Raw genomic sequence first — 26,756 nt, 5'->3', positions numbered from 1 at the left:
TGAACCAGTAACGTCTTTTTATTAAAATACCTCTTAAAACACTCATCATAATAAAATACACTGGATGTTGCCGTATGACATTTGCATACATGCAACACTTACAACAAACTCTAGACAGCATCAGGAATTACAAAAAATAAGACAAGCCCCAGAAAGTGTGCATCCTCACTACCCACTCTCAGGCCATTACACAGACAACTGTGTTTACATTTTAATGCCATTCCCCACAGTGTTTCCTGGACACCTGTTAGGCCAGTCCCATCCCATCCCCCCCACTCCACACCCTTGCTCTTCCCTTAACTTGACCTCACAGTGAAATTCTGATGATGTAAATGGAGATGGTGTCACAGATCCATGGGGCAGCAGGTGCCTGACCAGAAACATCAGCTCTGTTTTTCCCCCAAGAAGATTCTGAACTACTATAATGTTTCCAATAATTTAACACGGCAAGAATCCGAAGCACGCTGTAGCCATGCTTACTGTATGTGTCTTATCTTGGTCAAGAACAATGATGCATCACCCTCCAGCTAAAAACAGTCACAGCTACTCTAACATATTCTTTCTCTCCATTCATTTTAAGAATCTCAAGCAGAAGAATAGATAACGTGAATTGTCAAATATAGGAAGAACAACTCCTTTGTGATAAGCTAAGTTTTTCTATTCACGTCTATGATTTTTTATCATTTACTTGCAAGTTTAAAGCATGAAGGTATTCCATTATCCACTAATTCAAAACAATAAACATTCATCTTTCAAGTACTTCTTTACAGCTGAAAGAGAGATGTAACATTATTTCATGAGAGCAGATTTTTTAATTATTATTATTTCATCTTATTGAAAGAACTGTATCATGAGAAAAAAAACGAAAAAACATTCAGGCAAGCTTTTCAACAAAATACATTTAAAATGACTGCTTTCATTTGTACATGGTACAGATAGACAGGTGTGACTAGAAAACAGTTTAATCCCTCTAGACTGAGGTTAGTGAGAGAAACATGAATAGTCAAATTCTTTTGTGTGTGTGCATATGCATATATGCATAAAAAAATTCAAGAAGTTAAAACCCACATAGTTATAAATACCAAAAGCTGATCATTAACTACTCATACACTTTATTCTTGTACTTAGTACCATTATCAGTGGAGCCCTAACTGGGGCATAGTAACTTTTATGTAACTGTGTAACTGTCACCATACTAAAACTCTTACTTAGAAAAATGGACAATGCTCTGAACTCAGAACATCCTAATTTTGTGGATACACCTTCCCTTCTTCAGTGACAACATTTTATGGGGGGAAAAAAAAAAAACACAAACAATTATGTTTTGGAATAAATATTCACAGCAAACTACTAAATGGGAACATGCTTGCTGCCAACTGCTCAACTGGTAGCCCTGTACCACTTGCTAGTTCATATCATTTCATTCTTCTTTATTCATTTAGTCATTAAATCCATAATAACCTTTCACGTTTCCTTTACTTGACTGAACATTCAGGGAGTATGCAACCCTAGAAAACAGTGCAAAAGGAGGGAGATGCAGCTGCACTTAACAGCTTTATTTTGGTATCTAAAAGAAGATCAAAAAGATTTTTTTTTAATATATAAATTATGCAACATAGGCCCCGATGTACTTACAGGAGCAGGGCAAATAAAACTTGGAAAAAAAGTGTCCCATACATAGTGTTTTGTTGGGCAGCCCTTCTAAGAAGTTAGGATTTTATCCATGACAACCCATGTGTTGAAGAGAAAGCTTTAATTTTTCTTCTTCCCCAAATACTATTTTCACAACAGAAGGCTAAGCTCAAAAACTGGAAGGTAAAGTTAAAAAACAAAACCAGAAACCAATCCCTAAAAACCAGTTCCTAAAGAACAACCACCCTCCTCCAACCGAGCAGCCATTTAATTATTTGTTGAACTTAGATGATGGAAATCTCATTGCCATATTCTTAAGGTTTCCCTACTCTAAACTAAAACATATAGTACTACATTCTGAAAACCAGTATAGTCAATATTTTCAAATCAAAAGAAAACAATCAGAACAGCAAGGATGAGCATGGCTGTACCATTCGAGCAGAAATAAAAAAAAATACTAGTTAGCCTTGCTTACATGAATAAAAAAAAAAAGAAAAACAACAGATTTTATACATCTTTTTCCAACTAGGTACATTTAACTGCAACTAGCAGGCACTCCACCAAAACGCAGTATTTGCAATCCCCATCTCTTTAACTGAGAGAGATTACTTTGGCCTCAGTATTACTATATTACAATTTTCCTGCTTCAAAACATGCAGTTCATACATTTTACAGTTTTACTGCCATAGTCGATGCATTCTGGCCCAATACACTCACAGCAGGCGTTGTGAAACCATCGGTATTTGGAAGCTCCCATGGACTCGCAAGAGATCTTGCACTGATGTATTGACATGCAGTCATCAAAATACACCACAGTACACATGTGTTCTAAACCAAGAGGGGGGAAAAATTTGTTTTAAAAGGTCTTAAAATATTTTTAAAGGTTAGTTAAAAATTAATTAAATGTGCAGCTTTTGAAGTAGGATTGCAAATCATTATGATTATGAGGCATAAGGAAAAAAAAAGATGATAGTGAAAGCAGAGAGAAGAGGCAGAGAGCCAAGGTACAATCTATCAAGTTTTCAGTGTCTACAACTCAACCTGTTGTTTGCTCTCCTTCTGGTTTAATTTATTTCTATAGTCACAGGCAAGAATGTTTTTGGGTTTTGTCCCCCAGTTATGAGGGTGTCCTGGTTTAGCTAGGATAGGGTTAAGTTTCCCCAGCAGTGGGGGGGGAAGCTCTAGCCAGGTTATTCATATACCATGCAGACCTCACGTCTTGGCGCCCAAGTGCAGGAGAATCGGTGAGCACGTGTGTTATGCGGTCTCTCTGCTCTCGTTGCTGTATCGGTAGACATCTTCCTCTGTTCATTGTTATTACTGTTATTATTATTGTTATTGTTGTTGTCTGTTTGGTTGCTGTTGCACTGTTGTATTAAACCTCTCCTTATCTCAGCCCTGGGGTTTGTATTTCACTCCCTTTGTGAGGGAGGGGCAGCGGCTGTGTGGTCTCAGACCCCGGCAGGGACTAAACCACCACAGAGGGATACCTTCTAAAATGTAGGGATGGGCTAAGCCAAAATAACAAGCAGGCATGTGTCCTCTGAAGGCAGTATCAAGATACTACTTTCACAGTTGCCAGCAGTTACTACATGTTATCAAGAAATCTTCAGGTTTAGAGAAGTTATTTAAAAACCACCAAAACCCACTTATTTAAGTGTAAACATTTCCTCCTCCCCCCCAACTCCACAATATTCTTCAGCCACATTAAATCACAGAGCTAGAGAATCCCATTTGCCTCAACTTGAAACTGAACACTATTTTCTTTTTTTTTTTTTAGCAACACCACCAGCTTTACTACTAAGATTAAGGAACCCCTTCTGCCTAAGTGTTAACTTTATTCTTCTAACATCCATGCCATTACTTGAAATGCCATGAAGTTTGGCATTGCAACTCAAACTAGAGCTGAGGCATTCACCACGACTATAAAACAAAAACATCCCTCCCCAGTCTACTTCCAATTCTCCAAGCTGACAGATTCTACCGACTTTCTTCTGTGCTGACCGGGTGATTACACTGTAACTTTGTTCATCCTCCAAAGGACCTTGATTGCATCACATTTACCCCCAGTGTAACTTGACACACTTTGAGGAAAAGCACAAGGGAAAGCTGTCTGCAAACACGAATGTTTCACTCACACACATCAGATAGATTTGTGAGCAGGAGATGTCAAGGGGCTTTCTAGCCTATTACTACTTATGGTACATAGATCCAGGAGAAGCATACTGACCTACATTCCAACACAGATTAGAAGAAGGGTAATCCAAACATAAATGGTAAATCAAGGCAGTGGGGGTTTTTTTGAACGATTATGGAGACATGGAGAAGGGTAAGTAATGAAAGGACTCTCAGAGCAGCGCAGTTGTTAACCATAGCGTTTATTCAGCCTCTTATCTGCGAGCAGCTCCTGGGAGGCTGAAGTGCACCAGAACCTTCCCTTCAAAATACTGGTGCCCCATAGAATAACAGCCTCAGTAGTATGCATATCTGATGGTAAGCTCTTAAAGTGAGGTCCAAAGGTGAGTTGAGGCCAGCAAGGGTCTCCATCACCTTACAAGTCATCAGATCTATGCAGTTGGCTTCCCCAGTACCAACAACAGATGATCTCTGTGGTGCCCATGCTTTTGGGCACCTGACAAGGGACAACACAACATACACTGAAGAGCACAATGTACCCAACAGCTTTTCTGTGGACGCATCCTCCTGCTTGACATCTGGAAACCCTGCCTACCCTTTTAAGAATTACCTTTTGTTAGAACAGGTGTGAGGGAACCCTGACGCCTGTCAAACTATTTTACTACTACCTAAACAGCAGCAAGAGGGTCACGGGACATGCTGCCAGCCCACTGAAAGCAAGAGAGTATTCACTGCTTTGTTCAGGCTCTGAACAGATGTACACATCTTGCAGACACCATATACAGTGCAACAGGCCATAAGGATTTTGGGGAGGAAGCACAGACCCATAGCTGAAGCAGTTTTCTGCTGCCAGAAAAGATGGGCTGTGAGTAAAACTGTAGTTGTCCAAGAAATCTTGGAGTACCTGAAGTACTGCTGGGAATGTCAACAAAGTACACTGTCCCTGTGAAAGTCCTGTCCAATTCCTCACACTTCTATTTCTGTGACCCCTGATAATAAAGCCTGAGGGACCACAACCAAAGGAGAGAGTTCTCAGAGAACAAAACCTCTGTCTAAAATCAATCGACATATCTACAGCTTCAGTAAGGACACTTTATTTACAGAGGGGAGGAAGAAAGAGCAGAATAGAAGCATATGCTATGTACCACATACAAAGAGTGACCAGCCAGGTATACACCTGAAGTGCTCAGCCAAAGCTGAAAAGTGGTAGGGAGATGCAGCCATCACAGCCTCAAAGGCAAGAATCCACCCAGACACTATAGAGCAGCTCCGCCATCTTACGGAGAATGCACAAGGACTTCGCAACATTTCATCACCAGCGACAAAAAGCTCAGATTGCCAGGGTCCCAGGAAGGAGCACACACCATCCATTCACAGGAGGCCCAGACGTTCCCAGGTATCTGTCCCCCTCACTCCTCACAGGAGATTTTCAGTGGAAGGGTAGGGTGGGAGAAAGAGCTGAGCATCCAGGCAGCATTCCTCATGAAATCCAAGAACCAGTGAGTGTCCCGTCAGCCATCCAGTTCAGTGCTGGAGTGCAAGCACAGGAACCTTACAGAAGCCTAAGACATATCCATACTCTTTGTACCCTCTTACTTAATCCCAATTCACTCCTTTGATACCTTTTTAGTAGTTTTCTTCTCAAGTTTGACCTTAAATGCCATACACAGGGTCAATCTTGAAGGTGTCAGCTGGAGGCACAGAGCCTCTGCCTTGAAACAGGCAATCCTGGCTAATCCAGAAAGATTTCTTGCTGCAAAATCAGCTTTTGAGATGCCATCTCCACCTGACTGACCTAGTCTCTGGCTCAGCTTGAGGAGGCAAAATGACTCACGGCTCTCTCTAGATAGCAGTGTAACAACTCTTTAAAGAAACCAGAGTCCTCTCCAAAGGGTTGCCACAAGTGCTCGCTGCTGTCATGTTGATCAGTGCACTCCGACTTCAAACACACAAAGGAAAGCCTAGAGTAGGTCAGGAAAGCTTGTCAGGAAAGTTGTGCACGCTCTGAGATGGTCTAGCTGCTCCCAGCACTTGCAGGTTGTCTTCACACCAGACAATGACGAGTCCCCTCTGTGTAAGGAGACATCTGTGTTCACCTTCATGTTAACTTCATCTGTGACAGCCTCATCCATGTTAGTACCAGTTCAGAAGTCCTGGAGAAGCCCAGTTCATCAACTAATGCCTGCTGAAGCATGAAATAAACCTCTTCTGGAAGATGAGCCTGTGATTTCTAGGATGTAAAGATCAATGACAATGAACTGGGAGACTGAAGACATCTTTTGGGGGGAAACAAGGCTGGAGGACAAGCAGCACAAGGCCCATAGCCCTGGCAAAACCAGATGACAGCACTCAGGTCCTGTGAGACTGGTCTCCTCAGCCAAGGACCAAAATGGGAACCAAAACCAGACCTTATGAAGGTGGCAGCAACAACCAAGGACATCTTGACAGACTGGAGAGTGGAGAAGAAAGTTTATTTCCACCTGCACACAAGCCAAGAGGATTAGGTCCTAGAGGACCAGCCCAAAAATGCTGTGAAGGGGAGAGGACAGACCATACACAGCAGGCCAGAGCCAGGAGCGATCTGGCTGGTTCCCAGTAGCTCTTGTAAGCAGCTGGAGGACATGCTCCGTGTATATGCTACCAAACTGTTTCTGAGGTCTCACTCACTCACTCAGCAGGTCTGAACAAGTCAGATTGGCCAGGGTGCACTTTGTTCATCACGGGACACTCCTGTCCCCTCCTCAGAGCGTCTGTGTGCTTGTGTAGAGGCTGAATTACTGAAAGCAGGAGAGTTCCTCACCTCAAGCATTAAATCCCTCTTTATAGGCTGCAGAAACAGTTACACAGGGGAAAAAAATACGTATCTATAGGCTCAGTTGGGATCCTGGAGAGTATTTAAATTGTTTCACAAACCTAATTACATAGTCATCACTTTGCTCCCTCAGTGTAGATAAAAAGGATGTTACTTAGTGCAGTAACAGCTCTTTCATTTGCATTTTGCCAATTTTCACACAGTAAAGACTACAGATGCGAGGAGGGAGAAGGATGTAGAGGCATTTTTTTTCCCAGAGTTTCTCACCTTTTTTCCCCCCCTCAATTCATACTCTACAAAGGTCATGTGGGAGAAACAACAATCAAGTCTAAATTCCAAACGCCCAGAAGTAATGGACTCACGTTTCTATTAGGCTTTGCTATGATACTGTCTGTGCTGCAAGTGAGATCTGTATTGGTGCACTACGGATGAATTTAGCAACTCAGAAAAGATAAAACAATTCAGTTCTTGTAAGTTAAGGAAAAATGCCTATCTACAAGATGAAAAAACTTTCCCAGTCAATGACCCTGTATGCCATCTTTGAAGTTAAAGGTGCTGTGTAAGTTCAGTTATCTGCTGGTCTGTTTATTGGTAGCCCTAAAAGTACTTTAAAAAGGTAACTGTCCATCCAGCAGCCATACCATTTTATGCCAATCAGAACTTATAAAAAGAAACATTTTTAAAAAAAAAAAAAAAAAAAAGGCTTCTTAGAGTACCTACAGAGGTAGATGCCACTTTACTGGATTTCTAGCTCTACCTGGCTGGCACTGGAGGGGAGCGGAAACGCAGAGCAGATGCCATCCCCTGTGTCACCAAGCAGTGTAAGTCAGAAACCCTTAACTACAACACAGATTTTACTTCATCAGCTGCCAAAAGATTATCTAGTTCCCCTCTCTCTCTCGCCAACATCCTGTCATCATCTGAAACAATTAAGCTTATTTAAACATCTGAACTTGCAGTTCAGAGCTCTGAGCGTATCAACAAAAAGTGAAGCAAAAAGAATAGAGTATAAATGTAGCTATAGATGAATAATCATTGCAATCCTCTCTGAAGTAGTGGCTCAAATGCCAGAAACTACTGGTACGAACTACAGCAGCTCCAGCAGCGCACGCATGCTTTGGCAGCTAAAACGTTAAAAGTCAATTCACAGAAGGAAAGGGAAGACACTCATTAAGATAATAACTGGGAAGTCCAAGGTCTGGCGGCTGGGCTTGCAGTAGGCTGGGGCGAGAAAGGAATGCTTTATATCCCACCGCACCCCACTTCCCCCCGGATCTACAGCCGCCCTCCTGGGGCCGGTGGCTTCACGCCACTCAGGCACAAAGCTCGTGGGTTCCCGCGGCTGGTACTGCTTTTCCTGACGCTCACCCAGTCGAGAAAGTCTCGCACCCTGGACCAGCTTAAAGCGATCCCTGCATCAACGCACGTTGAAATTAAAATCAGAACTGTGCTACATGATGTGACAAGGGGTGTTTGTAGGCAGAGCCTTTCCAAATTTTGGGATGTGTTCCAGAAGACAGCACACAGGCCCCTCTCCCTTTACAGGCAATGCAACAGGCTGCTGCCCGGCACACCATGCTGGAGTGAAGCATGCAAGGAGCCACAGAATAAGCATGAAATGGAGGAGGCATAGCACTGTAAAGAAAACAAAGCATCTGTGTTCCTGCTCACAGGAATATTCTTTCAAATCCCTGAATGTCATGGCCTTGAAGAAAACTGCTTAGCAAGTCACCTTAAGGACATCTCCATTTGCAAGATCTGCCCTTAAGCCCAGCACCATGTTTGGGGAGAAGGAAAGGGTAAAGAGATGGTCTTCAGTTTCTTCCACTGCAGGCTATGCTCATATTTACTGCAACTGAGCACCCACACATACACACCCACACACCCACCCTCTCCCTTTAGTGGTCTTCTAGCACATGCTAGCTTGTTAAACCACAGTGACTTGACTGTGTGACTGAACTTTGCACGGGCAGACGCCATCAGACTCCAGCAACTTCCTGGGCTCCCTCTCCGTGCCCGTGCTCATAAGGCTCTTTAGCCCTTGACCCCTCCACCTTTTGGTTACTACTTCCCCAATGAACTCATCAAAACAGTATTAAAAACAATGCCAGTCCATGGCTCACACAGCATCCAACACAAGAGGTACAATTCCCTAGTTGTCCTTGCTTCCACCATAATAAACACCAACCGACCAACGCCAGCAGCCAACTTTTCTTTCTACCTTCTTCTGTTCTCAATGCTTGAATCATCCATGTTTTTATAAGCAAACTTTAATACGACTTCTGAAAAAGTTGCCTACATTGTGACAAAGAAAAGAGACCCCTCAACAGGCTTACATATTTAGATACTTCAAGAATAGGATTTTGAAAGCCATCTTCTACCTTTTCCAGTTCTTCACTGATCACTAAGATGGAGGAGGCATAGCCAACGATTACAAGAACAGCTCTGACATTTATTTCTGTTCTAAGTGTCTACTGAAGCCTGAAAACCAGTGGCATTTGGTAACTATTTCCAAATATAACTGTTATTTTTGGACTGTCATCATTCTAGTGAAAGCTCTCTCAACCTAATCTCTAATATGTTCTTAGTAAAAATGAAATGAAGGAGACTTTTGACTAAGAAAAAATTGCAGTGTTATGTATTTGTGTTGTTAAACTCAAAACTCCTCCACACCCTTGAGATGCAATTCAAATTCCAAGTTTAATCCAAAACTACCATTAGCCCATCCTGTTGGTATGGTAGTAAAGGACTGTCAGGGAACAGCCATCTGGGCTGCAGTACCTAAGTACAGTGGGATATATTCAAGATTGTCCTAAGCATAATTTTTTTTTCCGAGTATAATTTACATCTTTAAATACTGTAGTGTTTGCACACAGGGCTTTTTGTGGCTTGCCATTTAACATGGCTTTCTGCATCATTCTCATAATGGCTAACAAGCGTTTCAATAACGTCAAAGACATATGAATGAGATGCTTTCTGACCATCTGGTTTCCCAGTTCTGGAATTAATTTATTTTTCTAACGTGCCTTAACCAAAGGAAATTAGAAGAGTTGCCATTATGGTCCCATTTAATCAACAGCAGTCCTACTCAGAAATGTAACTAGGTCAAAGGTTCACAATGGTACGGAAAAGCAGTGTGTCCATCAATTAGGGAATCTTTCATTGATAAGATAAAAGAGCCATCACAACAGCAACATATGGGGTTACAAATATTTAAAGTGTATATTGGAAAGGAAGCAAAGAATTAATTACACTAATAAAACATGCTCTTTTTTTCCCCTGTTAAGCTGCAATTTCACTATGAACTGTTTATGAGATTCTTTTAAGTCTGATGTAATGATTTGCAGGGAAAAGTATTTCAGGTTTAGTATGGAAACCAAGAAGCAGCGAGTATTTTTCTTATGCCACTGTTGTCACTACCTCAAACTTCTCATCTCTCGCCCCCCCAGCAAACAATATTCTGAAGTCTGTCCTCTAAACTGAAGGTAAGAATATAAAAACCTTGATACAAAATAAGAGGAATGAGTCCATAAGTTGAACCCCCACCTCCAAATTGCTTATTTTTAAGACTGTCTGTCAGATATCCCTCCTCAACATAAAGAGCGACCTTGCTAATCTTACTCAGGTTTACTATTTATGCTGGATTTTCTACAAACCATCCTTCTAAAGAGTTGAAGTTATGCCAGCTCAGACAAAAGAAATAAACATCTACTCTAGATACAATGGTTTATGGCATGTCGTTTTCTCAAACTCCTGAAGTCATGTGTTTCAGTTGCCTACCTCTGCACTGATACATGATTTGGATTCAGTTTTTGGTCTGTCCTGTCTCCTAAGATATAGGTAACTGCTTCAAAGTCAAAGAACATACCATGCTAGTGTACTTGAAATAACGTGAACAAACTGCCTCATGCCACAGGAGGAATTACAGAGTTAAACTCACATGGCTCAGCATTTCCTAAGATCATCAGACACTTTAACAGCATCTTCCACGTGCCTCAGTACTTTTACCTCACTCCTTTTGTTACATCATGCTCAAAATTAGACTGAACTTTTCACAATTTTTTATGGGAAAAGAAGAAGCAAGCACAGACAAGCACAGAATATGCACTGAGAAGGCTCCTGGAAGAGACAAGAGGAAACGCTAGGAATTTAGACGCTACTCTCATTACCTTTGTCACTAGAGTAAGGTGCATGGACATTGTTGCTTGGAACAGAGACGTTCTGATGCTGTGGCTGGTTCACTGTTTCTAAAAAGGAAACGAGGTTCTCATGGTGTGACAGTTCTTCTGCCACAGGGAAGGAAACGATATTCCAGTTCAGCTGAGTATCCCCTTCTGTCAGTGCCCGGAAAAGGGAAGGAATTGGTTCATGCAACTCCTCGACAGTGCTCTTGGATGTTGGAGGTGTGTCACTGTAATTGCGAGGATTGCACATACCTGCAGAGGAACGAAACAGTAAGTCACACAGAACTCCCTAAACTCTTCTTGAAACAGGCGTGAATATTTAGAAAATTAAAATTGCTTTTTTTTCTAAGCAGAATAGAGACCTTTCATATATATTAGCTCAACAGCAGAAGTTCCACCAAATACAGCAGGATGAGTTTGCTGTAACAGCAAGTTTCAGATCTTTGCAGACTTCCACAAAACACACCTGTGACTTGTGAGATCCAAGTGAAAAGAAAAACCTCATCTGAACAGCAGTTCATTTCCCTTTTTATGCTACCATTACAGTTTAGAATACGAAGAGTTCAAAGAAAGGTTTGTTTCCTCTGGGAAAAGAGACAAAGAACAGTATAGTTGATACTAGCATAAATCTGGCATGAAAGCTTACAACTGAAGGAAGATAGTATCTTGACAAGTCCTGAGGTACATGAAACTTTTGATCACAATTCAAGTATTCGATCTCATCTGCTGCAGCAGTGCACTAGATCTTTTTAGTCATCTGCCAGAGATGCGAAGATCACTATCAGGAGGGAGCAAGAATCTGAATTTAGAAACAGCTGAGATAAACCTTGTTTTGCTACATAGTTGGAGTGGTCACTACTGGCAAAATGCTTATTTCCAGGTTACCTCTTCCTTATTTTTCAATGTCTTTTGTGGTATCTTTTTTGAAACCTTGTAGTCTTTTTTTCTCTTTGCCTCCTCCTACAAAATGTTTTTGTGATGTGCAATGCAGGTGCCAGTTTTTCATTAACCATTTAAACACTAACATTTATTACTAGCAGTGAAACTGAAGGGTTTCTTGATTTAATCTGAACATTGAAACAACCAAGATTAAAAAGAAAAGCTCTATCTGCATAGGTAGTTAAACTCAGAAGCCATAAAACACTATTGGAAGTCACCTGGCAAGAGACAGACAAATCCATTCCCCTCATGTGCATCTGGATATCATTTTGGACAGTTTCACAAACACAGTTTTAGACAGCTACAGCTGCAAAGCACACCAATCCTTGAAGTATCAAAGCGATATGGGACATAAATGTTCAAATCTACCTGCCCCACACAACCAGAGAAGCATCTCCTGCAGTGCAGATACAGTAGAACTCCAGCTTCAGAAATCACGTTTATCCAGAGCCTTATACAAAACCACAGTCTTTTCAACCTAAGTAGATGAATTTCGATAATGAACAAAACAGAGTGAAGCTCATTTATGACAATTAGCAGAAGATCTGGCAAATCTTAGGCAAGTGGTTAGCATTACCAGCATTTAATAATAGGAACAACACAAGAAGATAGTCTTCTCCTATAAAAAGGTGAGCCAAGTATTGGGTAGGAAAAAAAATAAGCCTCTCCTCCAAATACCATCAGGTCACACTAAAAAAATAATTCCACTTACACAAACTTCCTACTGTAAACAATTATTTTCCTACTCCTCTCAACTACATTGTTTTTCACAGACATTCCTGTACTCGCTCCTTTAACAAAAAATTTCTATGTCTGCATTATCACCTTTTAGTAAGTACTTGGAATACAATTGTAATAAAGGATGTCCACCCAAAAATTAATTAGGAAGATAAGAGTTTTGTACAACCACATCAAGAGATGTATACTTTAGTTAATGTCATTGTATTAATGTTGTGAAATGGAAACCAGCAAGCTTTTCTAGAGGCCCCCTCTGTCAGGTTGGATTCAGAAAATAAATTTCACTGATAAGAAGGACACACAGGAGAAAAATAACATCAAAGTTGTTTATTAAATTATTGCAGAATGTGTACAAGTTTTTGTGCCTATCAATGCAGTATGGTACCAAGAAACCATCGCTCATAGTTTAATGGCTCATTCCACAAAGATCCTTCCCTCTTACTATTTTAAAAACTATTTTAAAATAGTATTTTCTAAAAGTATTTTAATTATAATTATATTTATACATAATAATTATTATAAAAGAGTAGCTTTGGTTAAAACAATAATTAAAAAGCTTAGCTTATGAGCAACTGGTAAGGAACAAACATGTCTACATTACTGCTTTGGAATGTATGAAAAGATGCAGAAAAGGACTATTGAAATGATGGACGCAGACAAGCCTTTACGTGAGGGACTAGAAGAGCTTAAGTCAGAAAACCTAGAAAAATAGAGAAAAGAGGAACCTGTTGCTGTCCTCCTCCCCTCTGGTGTCTTTTTCTTTGTCAGAGAAGGGAGAGAACATCCACACAAAACACAGGGCATCAAATGAGCACCCATAAAGATAGTGTTGGAGGCTAGGAGGTAATTCCTGACCTCAGAGCCCATATGACCTGAAAGACACGACAACCTATCTGCTTTTACATTAGACATGATCAGCTTATAAAGAGACTTAAATATCAGCTCAAGTATCAGCAAAGAACTGCCTCCAGGAAGCTAGGTATGGCATGCACTCCTGTTTCCTCATTTGAATAAGGCTACAGCAAGGATGACCCTACACTGAAGAGAAGAATAGGACCATACCACAGAACCAACAAGGCACCCGCAAAACCATCAGGAGATGTTGTAGTTTACTCAGTACTGGGAAACTGAACCTGTAACCTCATTAACTTCTCTCCTGGGCAACGCCACGGAAAAGAGCAGCAGAACAGTCAGTAAGCTGCAGATTTAGAAAAAAAACCCCACACAACTGTGTGTGGACTTTGTTCTTTTTCTTCAGAATCCCAAGAGGTTGGTTCTTTCTCTCCCTAGAGACTGGCACACTATGCCTTGCTTTCTACTGCAGATAATGGTTATGAACTAGGGAAATAGCCTACTATCCTATTCCTCAACCCTATGAGTGAATATAACAGAGCACTTTAGTGTTACATTACAAAAAACAAGATAACACTGGAAGGGCAAAGGGGATGAGGAAGAAAGGAGAGGGAGGGAGAGAGAGAGAGAAAACTTTTCAAGGAGCCCAAGACAAAATAAAAAAAAGAAACTCTAGGGCCTCTTTCTAAATGTATAGCTTCCACAGGTGCAAGGCAATAAATACTTCATGCCATTGGAAAGACTCACACATGTGCAAGACCACACCACTCTGCTGCTTACTGAAAGATGGTAACACAAAGGTAAGCTAGCCAGAACCAAGCAAAAAGCAGGATGCCAGAAAGCATATTCACATCATGATGGAACAGGAGAAGCAATGGACTGCACTGAAAAGGAGCATTTTGACACTAATCACCTTCATGAATTCAGAGAAGACCCAGTCAGCCAGAGAAGCTGAGAGCAGGTACAACACTCAAGACACATCCCTTTCATAGAAGCCAGAAAGATTTTGAATGGCAGCAGAGGGAGACTTCCAGCAACTGCAGGAGAATGAAGCTTTCAATACATTTAAAACGAGAGAGAACTAGAATACATTCTCCTTAAGCAGGGGCAGCATTCACTTGGAAAGATCTGGGCATTCTGAACACTACCTGTTAGCACTAATGCTGTTCTTGTTAAGACTATCATCTAATCCTACAGTAAGAACTTGCATGCCTCTTTCTTACCCTCCACAAAGAGCTCTTCCTGCAAATAAAAGAACAATGAAAACACCGGGCCATGCATATTTACTACTAGTCTCAAGGATTCACAGGGGAACTCGGACCTAAACTTGTCCCTGAGCAGGATCTGTCAATACGCTTTACAGTTAGAAACCTCCATAAAGCATCCAACCCCATGACGTAGGTGCTGTTTAGTTTCCTCAAGATGACAATTCAAAAAGGAGTTTATGTTTTAGAGACAAAATTAATGGTCAGTTATGATGACATTAACCAAGCAAAATCTGGACTACCCCCACACCCCCAACTCCATAGAGCAGATACAGCCTTCAAATGTCTGGTTCCCCACAGTAATTTATCCAATACCCACAGAACAAGCTGTAAGATGTTTAAAGCACAGACTCTGTCCTGCTGTTTTACTTCTATTATAAGACTGTGAGCTCAGCATGTGGCAGGATGAAGCAATTTAAAAAAAGAAAATCCCAAAGAAACGCAAACTTACCAACACAGTCACAGCACTCATCCCAGAGTGTGCCTAGGCAGAGCATGCACTCCTTACAGCAGGAACAGTTCCCTTCCCCAGGGCGGCACTGACACAGCTCCTGCGAACAACAGAAACTCATTACACTGCAGCAATCCCAGATGTAACATGCTAACATGGCAGCGCAATTCTTCCTCAAGTCGCAACTCAAATTATGGCATTAAAAAAATCTTAGTACGCTAATACAGTGAGTAAATGGTAAAACAGTTTCAGCGAAAGAACCAACCTTGGTTTGCAAAAGGATCTTTTGCAAGGTGTTTTTTTTTTTTTTAAAGGTGACATTCTCAAGACAAATCTGAAGTCAGTATTTAAAAAGAGAAAAAAATTCTATTTATGGGAAAGGTGTGTGCACTTCTACATATGCCTGAATCTACAAGTTCTGTGAATGTTTTTCCCATCACAAGAGGAAATTCAAAGGAGGATGTTTCTTTATATATAAATAGTGCACGTACATTATAATTTATCTAAAAAAGGAAGTTACTATAAGCCGCATGTGCATACTCAAGAAGATACACATGATCACACCTATTCGTGGATTCTAAAAGGAACGTATTCGGTTAAGTCATCTGATCACAGGATTTTGTGCATCTCTGAATGCTTGTTACACATTGCTCTCAATCTGCAGAATTAGTGACCAGACTATTTCTGCTCCCTGTGGGTTCAGTTGATTCATTTTTGCTATTATGAAAACAACCCCCTTCCTCCTCCCCCCCTAAACTGCCACCTTGGGATACTTTCAACACTTCTGGAGCCTCTAGAAAGTGAAATGGTATGCATATGCATTTTTCTTTAACCGTTATTAATCTAGAAAAATGAAAAAGGCATGGAAGCAAGAAGACAAACCTTTCTCTTCAAATTATTAAACCTGAAGGCACTGGTTTAGCAGTCCTGCTGAAGACATACACTCGTGGACCTCGCAGCATAGAAATAGCCTACATGGATGAAGGAAATCTAAAAACCAGGCGGTCTCCTTCGCTCTAGCTCAAATCCGTACTAGTAATTCCAGTTTGGCTGAAAGACTGTGGCTACATGACGGTAATATATAGGCTTGAATCACACTGTAGTGCAAAACGTGGACAGTCAAGAAGTCACATTTGGTTGCCCTGTCTAAGAATTTCATTTTGATGACGCCTGTCTAACTATCCCATTACACACAACTGGTGAGAAAACAAAATCTCATTACTGGAAACACTGACCACAGGATCCTTCCCACCCCTGGCTTTACTGGAAGAGCCATTGGCAAATCCCTGCTACGCACCAGGCCAGGGAGATGACAACGCCCATCCCTGCACTTTGATCCCGTTCTCCAGAAGCAGGGGAGGGACACACCGTGGTGTGGTCAGGAGACGTACATGGACAGGATAGAAGGGCAGGAAGATGGTTTGCTGTAAAATTCTCCTAACTTGGAGTCACCACCCGAGGCTCCACCTCAGCTAACCACAGCTGGGTCAGGGACACTGCTCCTTAAAGGCAGACACAAATGTCACCCGCAAAGTCTTGGAAAGAAGCCAAGGGGGTAAAATTCAACTTTTTAAATAATTCTTTGCTTGCTATTGTTTAGAAGCGTCAGGTAAAGGAGAGAGGAGGCATTTTTATACCAAACAGGAGCACATTTGCTAGGCAAGGCAAGGCGCAGAGATGCACCTGATCGTGTACAATCCCCGTTCTCTCTTTATTCTGCAGCACTGGCAACTGCCAATCTCCGCAGACTGTCAAGTTGCACAGGGATCCCCCTCTCTCGCACCAACTCGCGCAGGCCCACAGAAGACTGAAGAGTGCGTTTCAGTGGGGAAGGCCAGAGCAAGGTCTGGCTGGTGACAGGGCTTAAGAATACAGCAAATGAAGCTCCAGGGCTCCCAGTTCTCGACTAAACTAAAAAAATCCCCCAAACCTGCTGCAGACGTGGTACAATGTATTAATGCGCTATCAATTCATTGATTGGTTATTTTTCCATTCACTTCATCCTAGATCACAAACCTTCTTGAAGCCAGCAAAGAAAGTAAATTCGCAAACTATTGTGTGTTCTATGTAATGCTGAGAAATGCTGTTGCCTGAACAGTTAAATGTGAACTGTTTGCCCTGCTGAGTGTTCGAGCATGAACTCCTGCGCCACATGCATTTCTGCAATATGCAGTCTTAGTAAGTCTTAAATTTTTATTTACAGATTGGAAAACTACCAAGATTTTTTTTTTACTTTTTCATCCTCAAAGTTTACTAGTGTCTGCTATTACTATGCTGTTTCCAAGTGAAAGATCAAAAATAAGCTCATTAATATAGTACAAGTTTTTTTCCACAAGAGGAGACACCACAAACTTAGAAAGATGACTTATGTGAATGAATGACGCATTCTAAAATATTTATCTTACCCTTTGATAAACAGATTGTGTCAGCCTTGAGAATAAAAAGCCTGAATAAAACAACTTTAAAAACAACCATGAGTAAAGTACTGTTACCTTGGCCAAGTAATAGCATTAATATATACTAGCATTAAAAATATCCTATATATTTGTTCTTCAACACTAAAACCAGGCAAACAACTTTATACTTATTAAAGACATTGCAACAGCAACAAGCCAGTACATGGGAGGAGGCGATCCTCCGTAAACTATTAAACGTAATGTATGAATCAAAGCCAGAAAATACACTAAATTTAAGTTGTTTCAGTTTTATAGAAGGGTATTCTCACAGAATTAAATGTAACCTTAAATTTTGCACTTGCAACATGATAAAAATTTTTTCTGCTTAGCATCTGCATGCGTAAGCACTACTTTGGGATAGAGTCATTATACCTACCAGTACTTTAACAAATTTATTTTTATAGGAAGGGCTTATGAGCAGTGTAATTTTCTTAAGGTTTTGGGTTTTTTTTTTAATTTATTTTTAAACTTGAAGGGGGAGGAAGGAAGAAAGAGCAACCTAATTAATTAGCCTTCTGCACAGTTCTTCAGCTCCCTCTTCTCAGAGTCTGACCGTCTCTTCAGGGCAATAACTGTATGTTTTTCCATATATGTGTTTGCACGTACATGGTTTCCCTAACCACTCTTGAGTCCTTCTGCCTGACTCATCCACACTGGATACTTGTACAGGATACATCTTTTTAAAAGAATGCTTACATGAGACATGGTGAAGCGAGGCAGAATGAGAAACGTTCCTTGTTGATAGCCGGGGGTGGTGAGGCGTCAGTGGAAGAAAATATTACTCGGAAGAAAATATTACTCATAAGTCAACCTGGCAACTTCCCAAGCTGAACTACTGAAGGTGCATCAGAGAATGTATTTTGCTAGGCAAGAAATGAGCTTCTCCGTCTAAAAATACAGCATTAAAAAGGAAGCAGGCATGTTTGTACAATAAAGATACTTCTGCTCCAGAGAACAAATAAAGATTTTTACAAGGTATTTAACATCTGCATTTTTTCAAAGCTTTCTTGAAATGACAGAGACTATTTTCTCAGTGCAGTGAGAAACAAGACCTGAAGGCATTGGCAACATCTCTGCAAACTGGAAGAGGGAGTGAAAGAAAAAGAGCTAATGTTTTTTTTCCTAGAACAGTTTAATAACAGAAAATCTCCTGGAAGCAAACCAGCCAGAACTGTTTTGTTAACCCAAGTGCCTTACGTACTACAGCTACAACATACACACTGAAAGTAAATTTTAGATGCCTAAGCCCTGAAGTTAAGGAGTGGTATTTATTTCATACCACAGGGCTAAAAAGTCTTGGAGATCCTTTCAAGCTGACAAGTTTGTACACAAGATTAACAGGAGGCGAAGGCAAAGATGAAGAGAGATTTTAATCGTAATGATACCGCACCAGCCGAAGTGACTGCAGGCGTGTAGCATTCGGGAGAGCAAACTGTATTCTCCGCAAATCAACCGCTCTTTAGAAGGGTCTGAAATCCACACCTGAACTATAGCACTATTTGTTTCCTACACATGGCAGTAGTTTAAAGAGCTGTTGCAGATGAGACAGCAAAGCTCGGCTTCCAGCACAACAAGGATGTACCACCCAAGCCTGACTACTGCAGGTAGCTCCGCACCGCAAGAACCAGCCTGGGACTCGCCTCAAACCCGTTTGCTATGAACAATTGTGGGAACGTCCTATCCTAGAGGTTTCTGCCTTCAAGGATTTCCTCCATGTTGCAAGGACACAATATACGCCTCCGCTCCACCCAGCAAATATAACTGGCCTTCTCATCTCCTCCACACATGGAAACATCAAAACAACCCATGTGTCCAAGTCAACAACAGATGTGCTAGAACAAATACTGCAGTATGCACGCTGTGTGCAACCAGGGCTCAGTGGCCTACCTGAAAAGCAAGTTAACAGTTATTGCCTTCGATGCCCCAATCCCAGAGACATGGGAAGGAGTTACATCCAAACCCTTCAAGGGAACCAATTTTGTGGTCCCACTCTGCCTACACTCTCAAGCCTTATCCACAACTCCTTCAACAACTACCGGAAGCCACAAGGTTTTTTCGCAAAGGCTAAGCTTACACAGAGAGATGCCTCAAGCTATTTTCTTACAGGCCTTTGCTTTCAGAAAAACAAGAAGTAGGCTATGAGAGCACCAATGAAGCTAGAGCCTCCAGATGTAAAAGGAAAGTTGAATGCATGAGCATTGTTGATCTCATGCTCTGTTCTGGATCTAACAAAATAAATATTTATGTAGGGACCACCCTTAAGCAGAGCAGCTCCTAAGGAGTGGCAGTAATGACTGTACTGACTTCTAGCCACGCTGGCAAAAATATTTATGTTAACCGTATGCTTTTTGAGAGAGCAGGTCTTTTGTCTCATTATGTGTCTAAGACAGGCAGCTTCTCTTTCAGCACACAAATGCAGATGACAAACATTCACACTGTGTTTGCTCCCCCAGTTGTCTCCGAGTGACATTATCTTGGTTTCAAGCCATGGATTTTGATGAACTAGAATAGTTATAAAAGGAGGTTAGGGAAAAATGTCATGCAATAGTCAAGCAAACTCACTCAACACAGTATTTTAAGTTCACATTTATCCAGAAGAGTTTAGAGGGGGGAAAAAAAAAATACATGGATGTACTCTACTTCCATACCTACCCAAGAAATAACACGCACTTCACATACCAGTGCAGTGCTTCTGCCACAACAGCACTGAAGATTTTTTTTTAAAAAAAAAGGGGAAGAAGAAAAACGACAATTGCTTTAAGTCAAAGCTTTAGGAGCCTTCATATCCACAGACTAGTCTGACCTGATCTGTTCTTCTATAAAGAATGAATACTGACTGGTATGTCAGGCCTGTTTGCAGGAAGAGAGCAGCCAGACGGTGAAAATAAACAGCGGTGTTCCCCCGTAATTGCACACAATTCACATGGCCTGGATTACTTTAGGGTCTCAGAGAACTGCATACAATTTTGATTTCAGGGAAACACTTTAAAAAGGGATTCCACACCACCTACGCAAAGTAAGAGGGAACACACCTACAAGTAAAGCAGTACAGGGGTCCCTCTGCATGCACAGGGCTGCGTCACTACAGAGATGCCAACATAATTCAAGTAACACACAGCCGTGTGAGCCACCTCCATGCAGCGCTGAACTGGAGCCATCTTATCCCCAGCTGAGGAAGGACTCCAGTAGCACTAGCTCCACTTCTCCTGGGCTGTACTCTATTCAGGCTAGCTCATAAAAATAAAGTTTAAATGTGAGGTGTCTCAAGCTTGACTCAATAAAAGGTAAGTGATTGCTTGGGAAAGAGATGTCTGTGCTTTCACGGGTGGTGGACTCCATCAGTGGCACAGGAAAAGAAAACAGCGTTATTTTCCCTGTTATCCCCTTCATCTGGGCCAACAGCTTTCTCCTGAATCAGCAAATCTGTATCACTGCACTTGCTATTTAAGTGCCTCATACATCCAATGCCACAACTAGCATCTTATTTTTAAAGGTTTCAAGCCTAAAGGTGATTTGAAAAAACACAACAGAACTTGTAAGTGCATCAGTTTGTCACAGTGCACAATGCCCAACATACCAGCAAAACCACCGGTGTTGTCATCGAAAAGGTAAAGTCAAAAGCCTCTTTCTTGCTCCCATATTTAACAACTCCACAGACCATGGTGGGGCTAGCAGAAGCAGCGATTTTTGTATTTTTTTTTTTATTAAAGCAATGGTAGTGCAGAAGCCAGAAAGACAGCTCAGACTGCAGCCAGTCTTCACTCCACAGGATGGATCTGTGAATCTGGCAAGTATTTTTATTTGTAAACCAGACAAATTTTATACAGAAGTCAACGAAATGAAGTAAACATGGAAATGCTTCACGCCACTTCTGCATCACTTTTCAGACTGTGATCATACATTTACAGTAAGCATACTAGCACATTACTGGCATGTGATATTTGTGCTCTCTGCTACTGCATTTCCAATCTACAAAGAGGCAGTAAGAAACAGTTTCTTTTAAAGAAGCTGCAACTGACAAGATGAAGGCTCCTTTTTTCAATATGGAGTCAAAAGGTGTGCTTAATACACTGTTGGTAAATAAATACTTGGTAGATACCACAACTGCTTACAATTTTGCCAGAAAAGGCACTTTTCTGCAGCACACTGTATCTCTTAACTCCTGCTATAAGAGCAGCAACCTGTTTTTTTTCACTGCAGACAGCCACACAGTGCGTCAAAAGCAGCATCTGGATTTGAGTTTAACATCCATTTCCTAGGTAATTGCTTTGGTTTTGGGTTTTTTTTTTTTTTTAGGTAGACCTGCATGCTTTCAGAGCTTGCTCATGACCATTAGAAGCCATAGGTCCCTTCTGATCAAAAAGCTTTTCCAAATGCACCTCAGGACTCGAAGACAAGTTAGGTGTTAGCTCTACTTGTGTTACTTCTCTCATGTGAGTTCTTAGGCATCTTTTAATCAACTGTACAAACCTCATGTTATGGAGAGCATCAGGCATCAACTAATGACCCTCTGCCTAGGCTGGGACAGATTGCAAGTTAAGGGGAACAGATAAGGGGAACACCTCAGACAAACACTGTAAGCACATCTGAACTTCTAGTATTGCAGATATCTTTAAAAAAAACCAACTGTTGCCCACAGAAACCTTTTTAATAAAACATGTTTTAAATTTTTGCTTGTTCATAATATCACTAATAAAGAATATTCATAATATCACTAGTGAAGAAGAAAGAGACTGAAAACTAACAGCATGACTGGTAGTGGCTTCTAACAATAACCAATCTATTAAAAAAAAGAAACATGCTCATATACACATGTACTTAATATTAGCTATTAAATGGTTGTTAATCTACATTTATATGCAGGAGACCATATTAACTTCTTTAAAAAGACACTATTTAACATAAAATAGCAGTTATTTGTATCACTGAATCTTTTCAAGACACAGCTTCGGGACTTTTTCCTAAATGCTTAAAAGCAAATAAAGGAAACAGGACTTGTACCTGTATCAGGCATTTACTGACATCACTAGCACATAGAGCCTTATTACAACCCGTTGATGACTGGATCCACAGCAGGAACAGAAGGACAGTGACCGTAGGTGCTGTGACGTACTGCGACCTCATGTTTCCTGCAGGTGAGCAATTTTCACAAGTACTTCAACTAGCACTGAAAAAAAAAAAACCAACTGAAAAGGCTATTAGAACACAAGTTAAATCCTACTTCCCTTCCCCCCTGCAACTCTTTCAATAGGATTAACATTTTTTTTGGGGGGTGGAAAAAAAGGTTAAATTGGGGTGCTTAACAACAAACCCAAGCCCTCCTCCCCCAGCTAACTTGTTTATTTGAAGCTTTCTGCTATTTGCACCTTTGGATTAAACCTGCAATGAATTTAAGGTGAACAACCTCGAGTTTGCAATATCAAATATGATATCCTATAAGCAGTGATGATAAAAAAATGCCTCAGAAAACCCACCAATGAAGACCTGTAAATAATTCTGTAAATGCATAAAGCAGACAGAGAGGTTTCGTGTAGTATCTCCTCAGGCTAAAGGTACACACAGGTGTCTAGGACCAAAGCTATATAGCAACCTTTTAGGACGTGTAAGGTAAGTTGCCATGTCATCTTTAATGTAGACAGTTGTTTTCATACCAACAGTCAGATACCACACAGGCTTTCAATTCAATCACAAAGTTATTAACTTCTTTTTAAAAATAGACACCAACGTTTAAAAAAAAAAAAAAGTACCAGAGGCTTTGAACGCGGTGAACTTTCAAGAGCCACGCCAGTGACTGAAGTCAACCAGAGACGAGCATCTGCTACTTCAAACAGACAGAAGAACTGGGCTTGTTCAAAGCGTTCCACCTTTCTCCCTTTATGAAAACCCAGCTTCTCGGCAGGCGAATACAAATACAGCGTGATGAGCGCTGTGCCAGTGAGTTCTGACTTGTGCTTAGCATGTGAGCCCAGTCAAGAGGACCCTATTGCACTAGGCACCGTACCAATATGTAATAAAAGGCAGCCCATGTTTGGGCAAGCTTACAGTGAGCCTGTATTGTTCTCTTAGGAGGGGAAAAAAATGCTAGTGGGGCACTGGGTTTCTTGCTTTCTGTATCTAGAAATGTTTTTCTGCTTTACGAACTCAAAAAAAGCCCACCCCTCTGTTACCAGTATCAGAACATGAAAAAGGAGAAAAACAAGACAACCTGCAAGTAAGGCACGATGTGGCCATTTCAAGCCTGTCTCCGATCAGCCTTTCTTACAATGATCATCAAATGCTTCTGAAATGCGTGGTACACCGCCACCCGTACCCATGCAGGGAAGGGGGAGGGACACCCCCCCCCCCCCCCCCCCCCCCGCAAGGCCCGGGGGCCACTCACGGAGAAGACGGGAGCTCTGGAGCTCTTCCCTCACAAGGGCGGGGGGGGGGGGGGGGGGTAATCACCGCTTACTCCCCCCGCTACCCAGAGCGGAGAAACTTTCCCTTCAGCTAGAGCCAGTCCAAACCCGCCGGCAGTCCCGGCGCCGCATCGCTCCGGCAAGGGGCTGCCCTCGGCTCCTGCGGAAAAGGCTCCCGAGGAGCGGAGCCGGAGCGATGCCGCTTCCACCAGCGCCCCGGGCTGCCCCCGTCGCTCTGTTTTCCTTTCACCGACCGATGCTTCCCCAGACTTTTACCCGGCGCCCCCCCGCACCCCCCCCCCGGAGCACCACCCCTGAAGCCCGCCCCGGCGGCACCGGCTCCCCCCAGCCCCGGCTCAGCATCGCTCTCCCGCATCGGTGGGCTCGCAGCCGAGGCGGGAAAGACCCAAAAAACCCCTCCGGCTCATCAACCCGCGCTCGGCTCCCCCTCCCCGCCGCAGCTCTCCGCCGCCTCCCGGGAGGCCCGGGCCCCAAAGGTGGCACTGCCAGGGGCCCGGGAGGCCGGTGACAGCCACCGCACCCCCCTGCCGAAGCGGCCGGGGGCAGGCGGGGCCCCGCACGGGGAGCGTCGCCGAAAGCCGCCCCTCCCGGCAGCGGGGGGCCCGGCCTCCTCCTCCTCCGGCAGGCAGCGGGGCGGCTGCGCCGAGCCGCACCGAAACTTTCTTTCCACAAAGAAGTAGCCGCGGCCCCGCCACCTCCTCCTCCTTCCCGGCCACCGGCTCCATCCCCCCGGCGCCTCCCCCCCCTCCCTGCTCCCCGGCGGCTGGCTCACCGGACGGCGCCGCGGGCCGGGCACCCCCCGCTCCACCGGCGGCTCTCGCTTGCTCCGGAGGCGGCGGCGGCAGCAGCAACCGCGCGCCTCGGCCCGCTGCTCCCCCTCGGCCGCAGGCAGCGCGGAGGCGGCGGCGCGGCCTCGCATCGCCCCGCCTCGGGGCACCGTCAGGCGCCAGGACCCTCCCCCCGCCGCCGGCAGCGCGGCCCGGGACCCTCCGCCCCGGCGGGCGGCGGCTGCGCGGAGCGGCGCGGCGGGGGAGGCAGGGGCCGGGGGGCTTCCCGCTGGGCCCTGCCGAGCGGGAGGGGAGCTGAGGGGCAAGGTGGGGGAGCCCGCCTGTGGGGGGGCTGCGAGGCGGCGGCAGCGGGAGGGCGTCGCTTCCGGAGTGCGCGGCCGAGTGTCCCCCCCTTCCCTCCCGAGTGCGAGCAGGGGGAAACTCAAGGGTCTTGTGGGGGAAGGAGTCAGCCCGGGGGAGCTAGGGTTCCGCCGAGGGGCTGCTGAGGGGCGGGGAGGGCGCCCGGGGCAGCGGCGCCGCACCAGAGGGCCGCGGCAAGGCGTGAGGAGGGAGAAGGGGAGCCGGGGGGAGCTGCCGGGGGAGCAAGCGGGCGCCGAACGGGAACTCGATCCTGGCGATAAATTCGCGGGAGTTGTCCTGAGAGAGCGCCGGCGGCGGGGGGGCTGCGCCCCGCCGAGCAGGTGGAGCGGGGAGCCCCGCCGCCAGCCCGGGGGAGGGCGGGGGCAGCCGGCGGTGAGGAGGGGACCCCGGACAGCCCCCCTCAGGGCCTCAACGACGCTGCTGCGTGGGTGGTTCATGCTCCTACGTGCCAGACTCCAAGGGACCAAAGTATCAAGTTCGCTCCCCAGAAGAAAAAGGCGGGAGGAAGGCGGCTGGGTGCTCGGGGAGCCGGAGCAGCTCCCGGGCTTCCCCGGGGACAGCCCGGCCTTCGTCCCAACGCCTTGTCACTGTTCTTCCTATCATCCCTCCTCCTCCCCTCCCAACTCCGGGGAGGGAAACCCACTGCAGGGTGTCCTTAAACGGAGTAAACTGGCAAAAAAATGCACGGCTGGAACAAAGCCTGGATTCAAATCGGAGAAGCCAGGAGACCGTTGTCTAAGGGACTGAAGCACTTGGACAGTCCCCTTTCCTTGAACAACTAATTTTTTACGAAGCAGTTGCAATCCAAAAAACCGCCCCAAAATCTGTTTTGCAGACCCTGATAATAAGAAATCATCTGTCCTTGTAAAGAACACACAGGCTAACCTTAAGAAACATGTGTCTTCAGATTTCCTTTTAAGATAGGATACTGCCAAAATATTTTAAAATTATCACCAAAATGTTTCTGCTGATGCTTCCAGAGGACGCACTTTCTGTTTGTTTTACACACTTGAACCGCTACTGCCCACCCCAGCCCCACGAGACCATCGGGGCTGTTCCTGCTGCCGTGCGGGGCGCAGGACTGCTGTGGCACCCCGACACCACCCTGTGCCCTGTCACCGCTGCAGCCCGGGGACTCCGACGCCCTGGCGCTCTCTGAGCAGGCACCGGGGTACCGCTGCACAACTGCGCCAAGTGCCAGCCATAAATCCGCCCAGTTGTCTTCTCCATCCCCAGTACTTTTGTCACCTGCTTCTCTTCTAACAGGGCCAACACTCCTGCAACCTAGTTTATCTTTTCTGTTTGTTATGAAACACTCTCAGTTATTTGTATCCCATACTTCAAACAAGTCTGTATTAGGGTCTCCCACTTCCTGATAAGCATGTTACTTTTTATTACTCTCATGAAAATAAACTTGTACCCACTTACTAGTTAACATCATGCAGCTTTATCCATTTTTTCCCCTTGTTTTTTTTAAGTAGATAATACAGATTTCTGTATTATTTTAGAATTTTACAGCTACCTTCAGAAGGATATTTTACTGCAAACAGCACATTTGCATTTTCCTCAGTACATCTTCAATTCTGAGTGATGTCAGGAAGATACTTCTATATAAAAGCAGGAACAACTTCTCCTCCCACAGGTACCTAACAAGTTAAGAGTGGAAAAAAAGTTACAGGACAAGAACTACTATTAATTGGTTTTACTATGCTTGCGTTACTATG

At 43.6% G+C, this 26,756-nt stretch overlaps 2 protein-coding genes across 4 annotated transcripts in view; both read right to left on the bottom strand.

Moving 5' to 3' along the window:
- Nucleotides 1-26,673, bottom strand: TWSG1 (twisted gastrulation BMP signaling modulator 1). 3 transcript variants are annotated; one of them, XM_074821905.1, is made up of 5 exons: nt 26,555-26,673; nt 22,467-22,632; nt 15,010-15,109; nt 10,750-11,016; nt 1-2,460 (listed from the first exon to the last, which is right to left on the bottom strand). In XM_074821905.1, exons 2-5 carry the CDS (start codon nt 22,587-22,589, stop codon nt 2,279-2,281), a joined length of 672 nt encoding a protein of 223 aa, XP_074678006.1. In that variant the 5' UTR covers nt 22,590-22,632; nt 26,555-26,673; the 3' UTR covers nt 1-2,278. The 3 variants fall into 3 exon arrangements, with proteins under 3 accessions (XP_074678006.1, XP_074677995.1, XP_074678016.1); XM_074821894.1 differs by lacking the exon at nt 26,555-26,673 and adding an exon at nt 24,657-24,819; XM_074821915.1 differs by lacking the exon at nt 26,555-26,673 and adding an exon at nt 23,213-23,577.
- Nucleotides 26,423-26,756, bottom strand: part of ANKRD12 (ankyrin repeat domain 12) — a 68,585-nt gene continuing 68,251 nt past the window's right edge. Inside the window, exon 13 of the transcript XR_012623002.1 lies at nt 26,423-26,678. The gene's annotated coding sequence lies outside the window, so the exon portion shown is untranslated. The remainder of the gene's footprint in view (nt 26,679-26,756) is intronic.

This window comes from Strix aluco, chromosome 1, assembly GCF_031877795.1.
Source record: "Strix aluco isolate bStrAlu1 chromosome 1, bStrAlu1.hap1, whole genome shotgun sequence".
NCBI lineage: Eukaryota > Metazoa > Chordata > Aves > Strigiformes > Strigidae > Strix > Strix aluco.
The sequence above is the reverse complement of the archived record's forward strand: the minus strand, read 5'-3'. Positions and strand labels throughout refer to the sequence as shown.

Coding starts and splice junctions, on each gene's coding strand:
- TWSG1 (XM_074821905.1), bottom strand. CDS start 22,589: ATGAGGTCGCAGTACGTCACAGCACCTACGGTCACTGTCCTTCTGTTC. Junction 15,110..22,466: donor TCAGTAAATGCCTGATACAG/GTACAAGTCCTG, acceptor TGTTGTTCGCAG/GAGCTGTGTCAGTGCCGCCC. Junction 2,461..10,749: donor ACCTTACTCTAGTGACAAAG/GTAATGAGAGTA, acceptor CTCTTGGTTTAG/AACACATGTGTACTGTGGTG.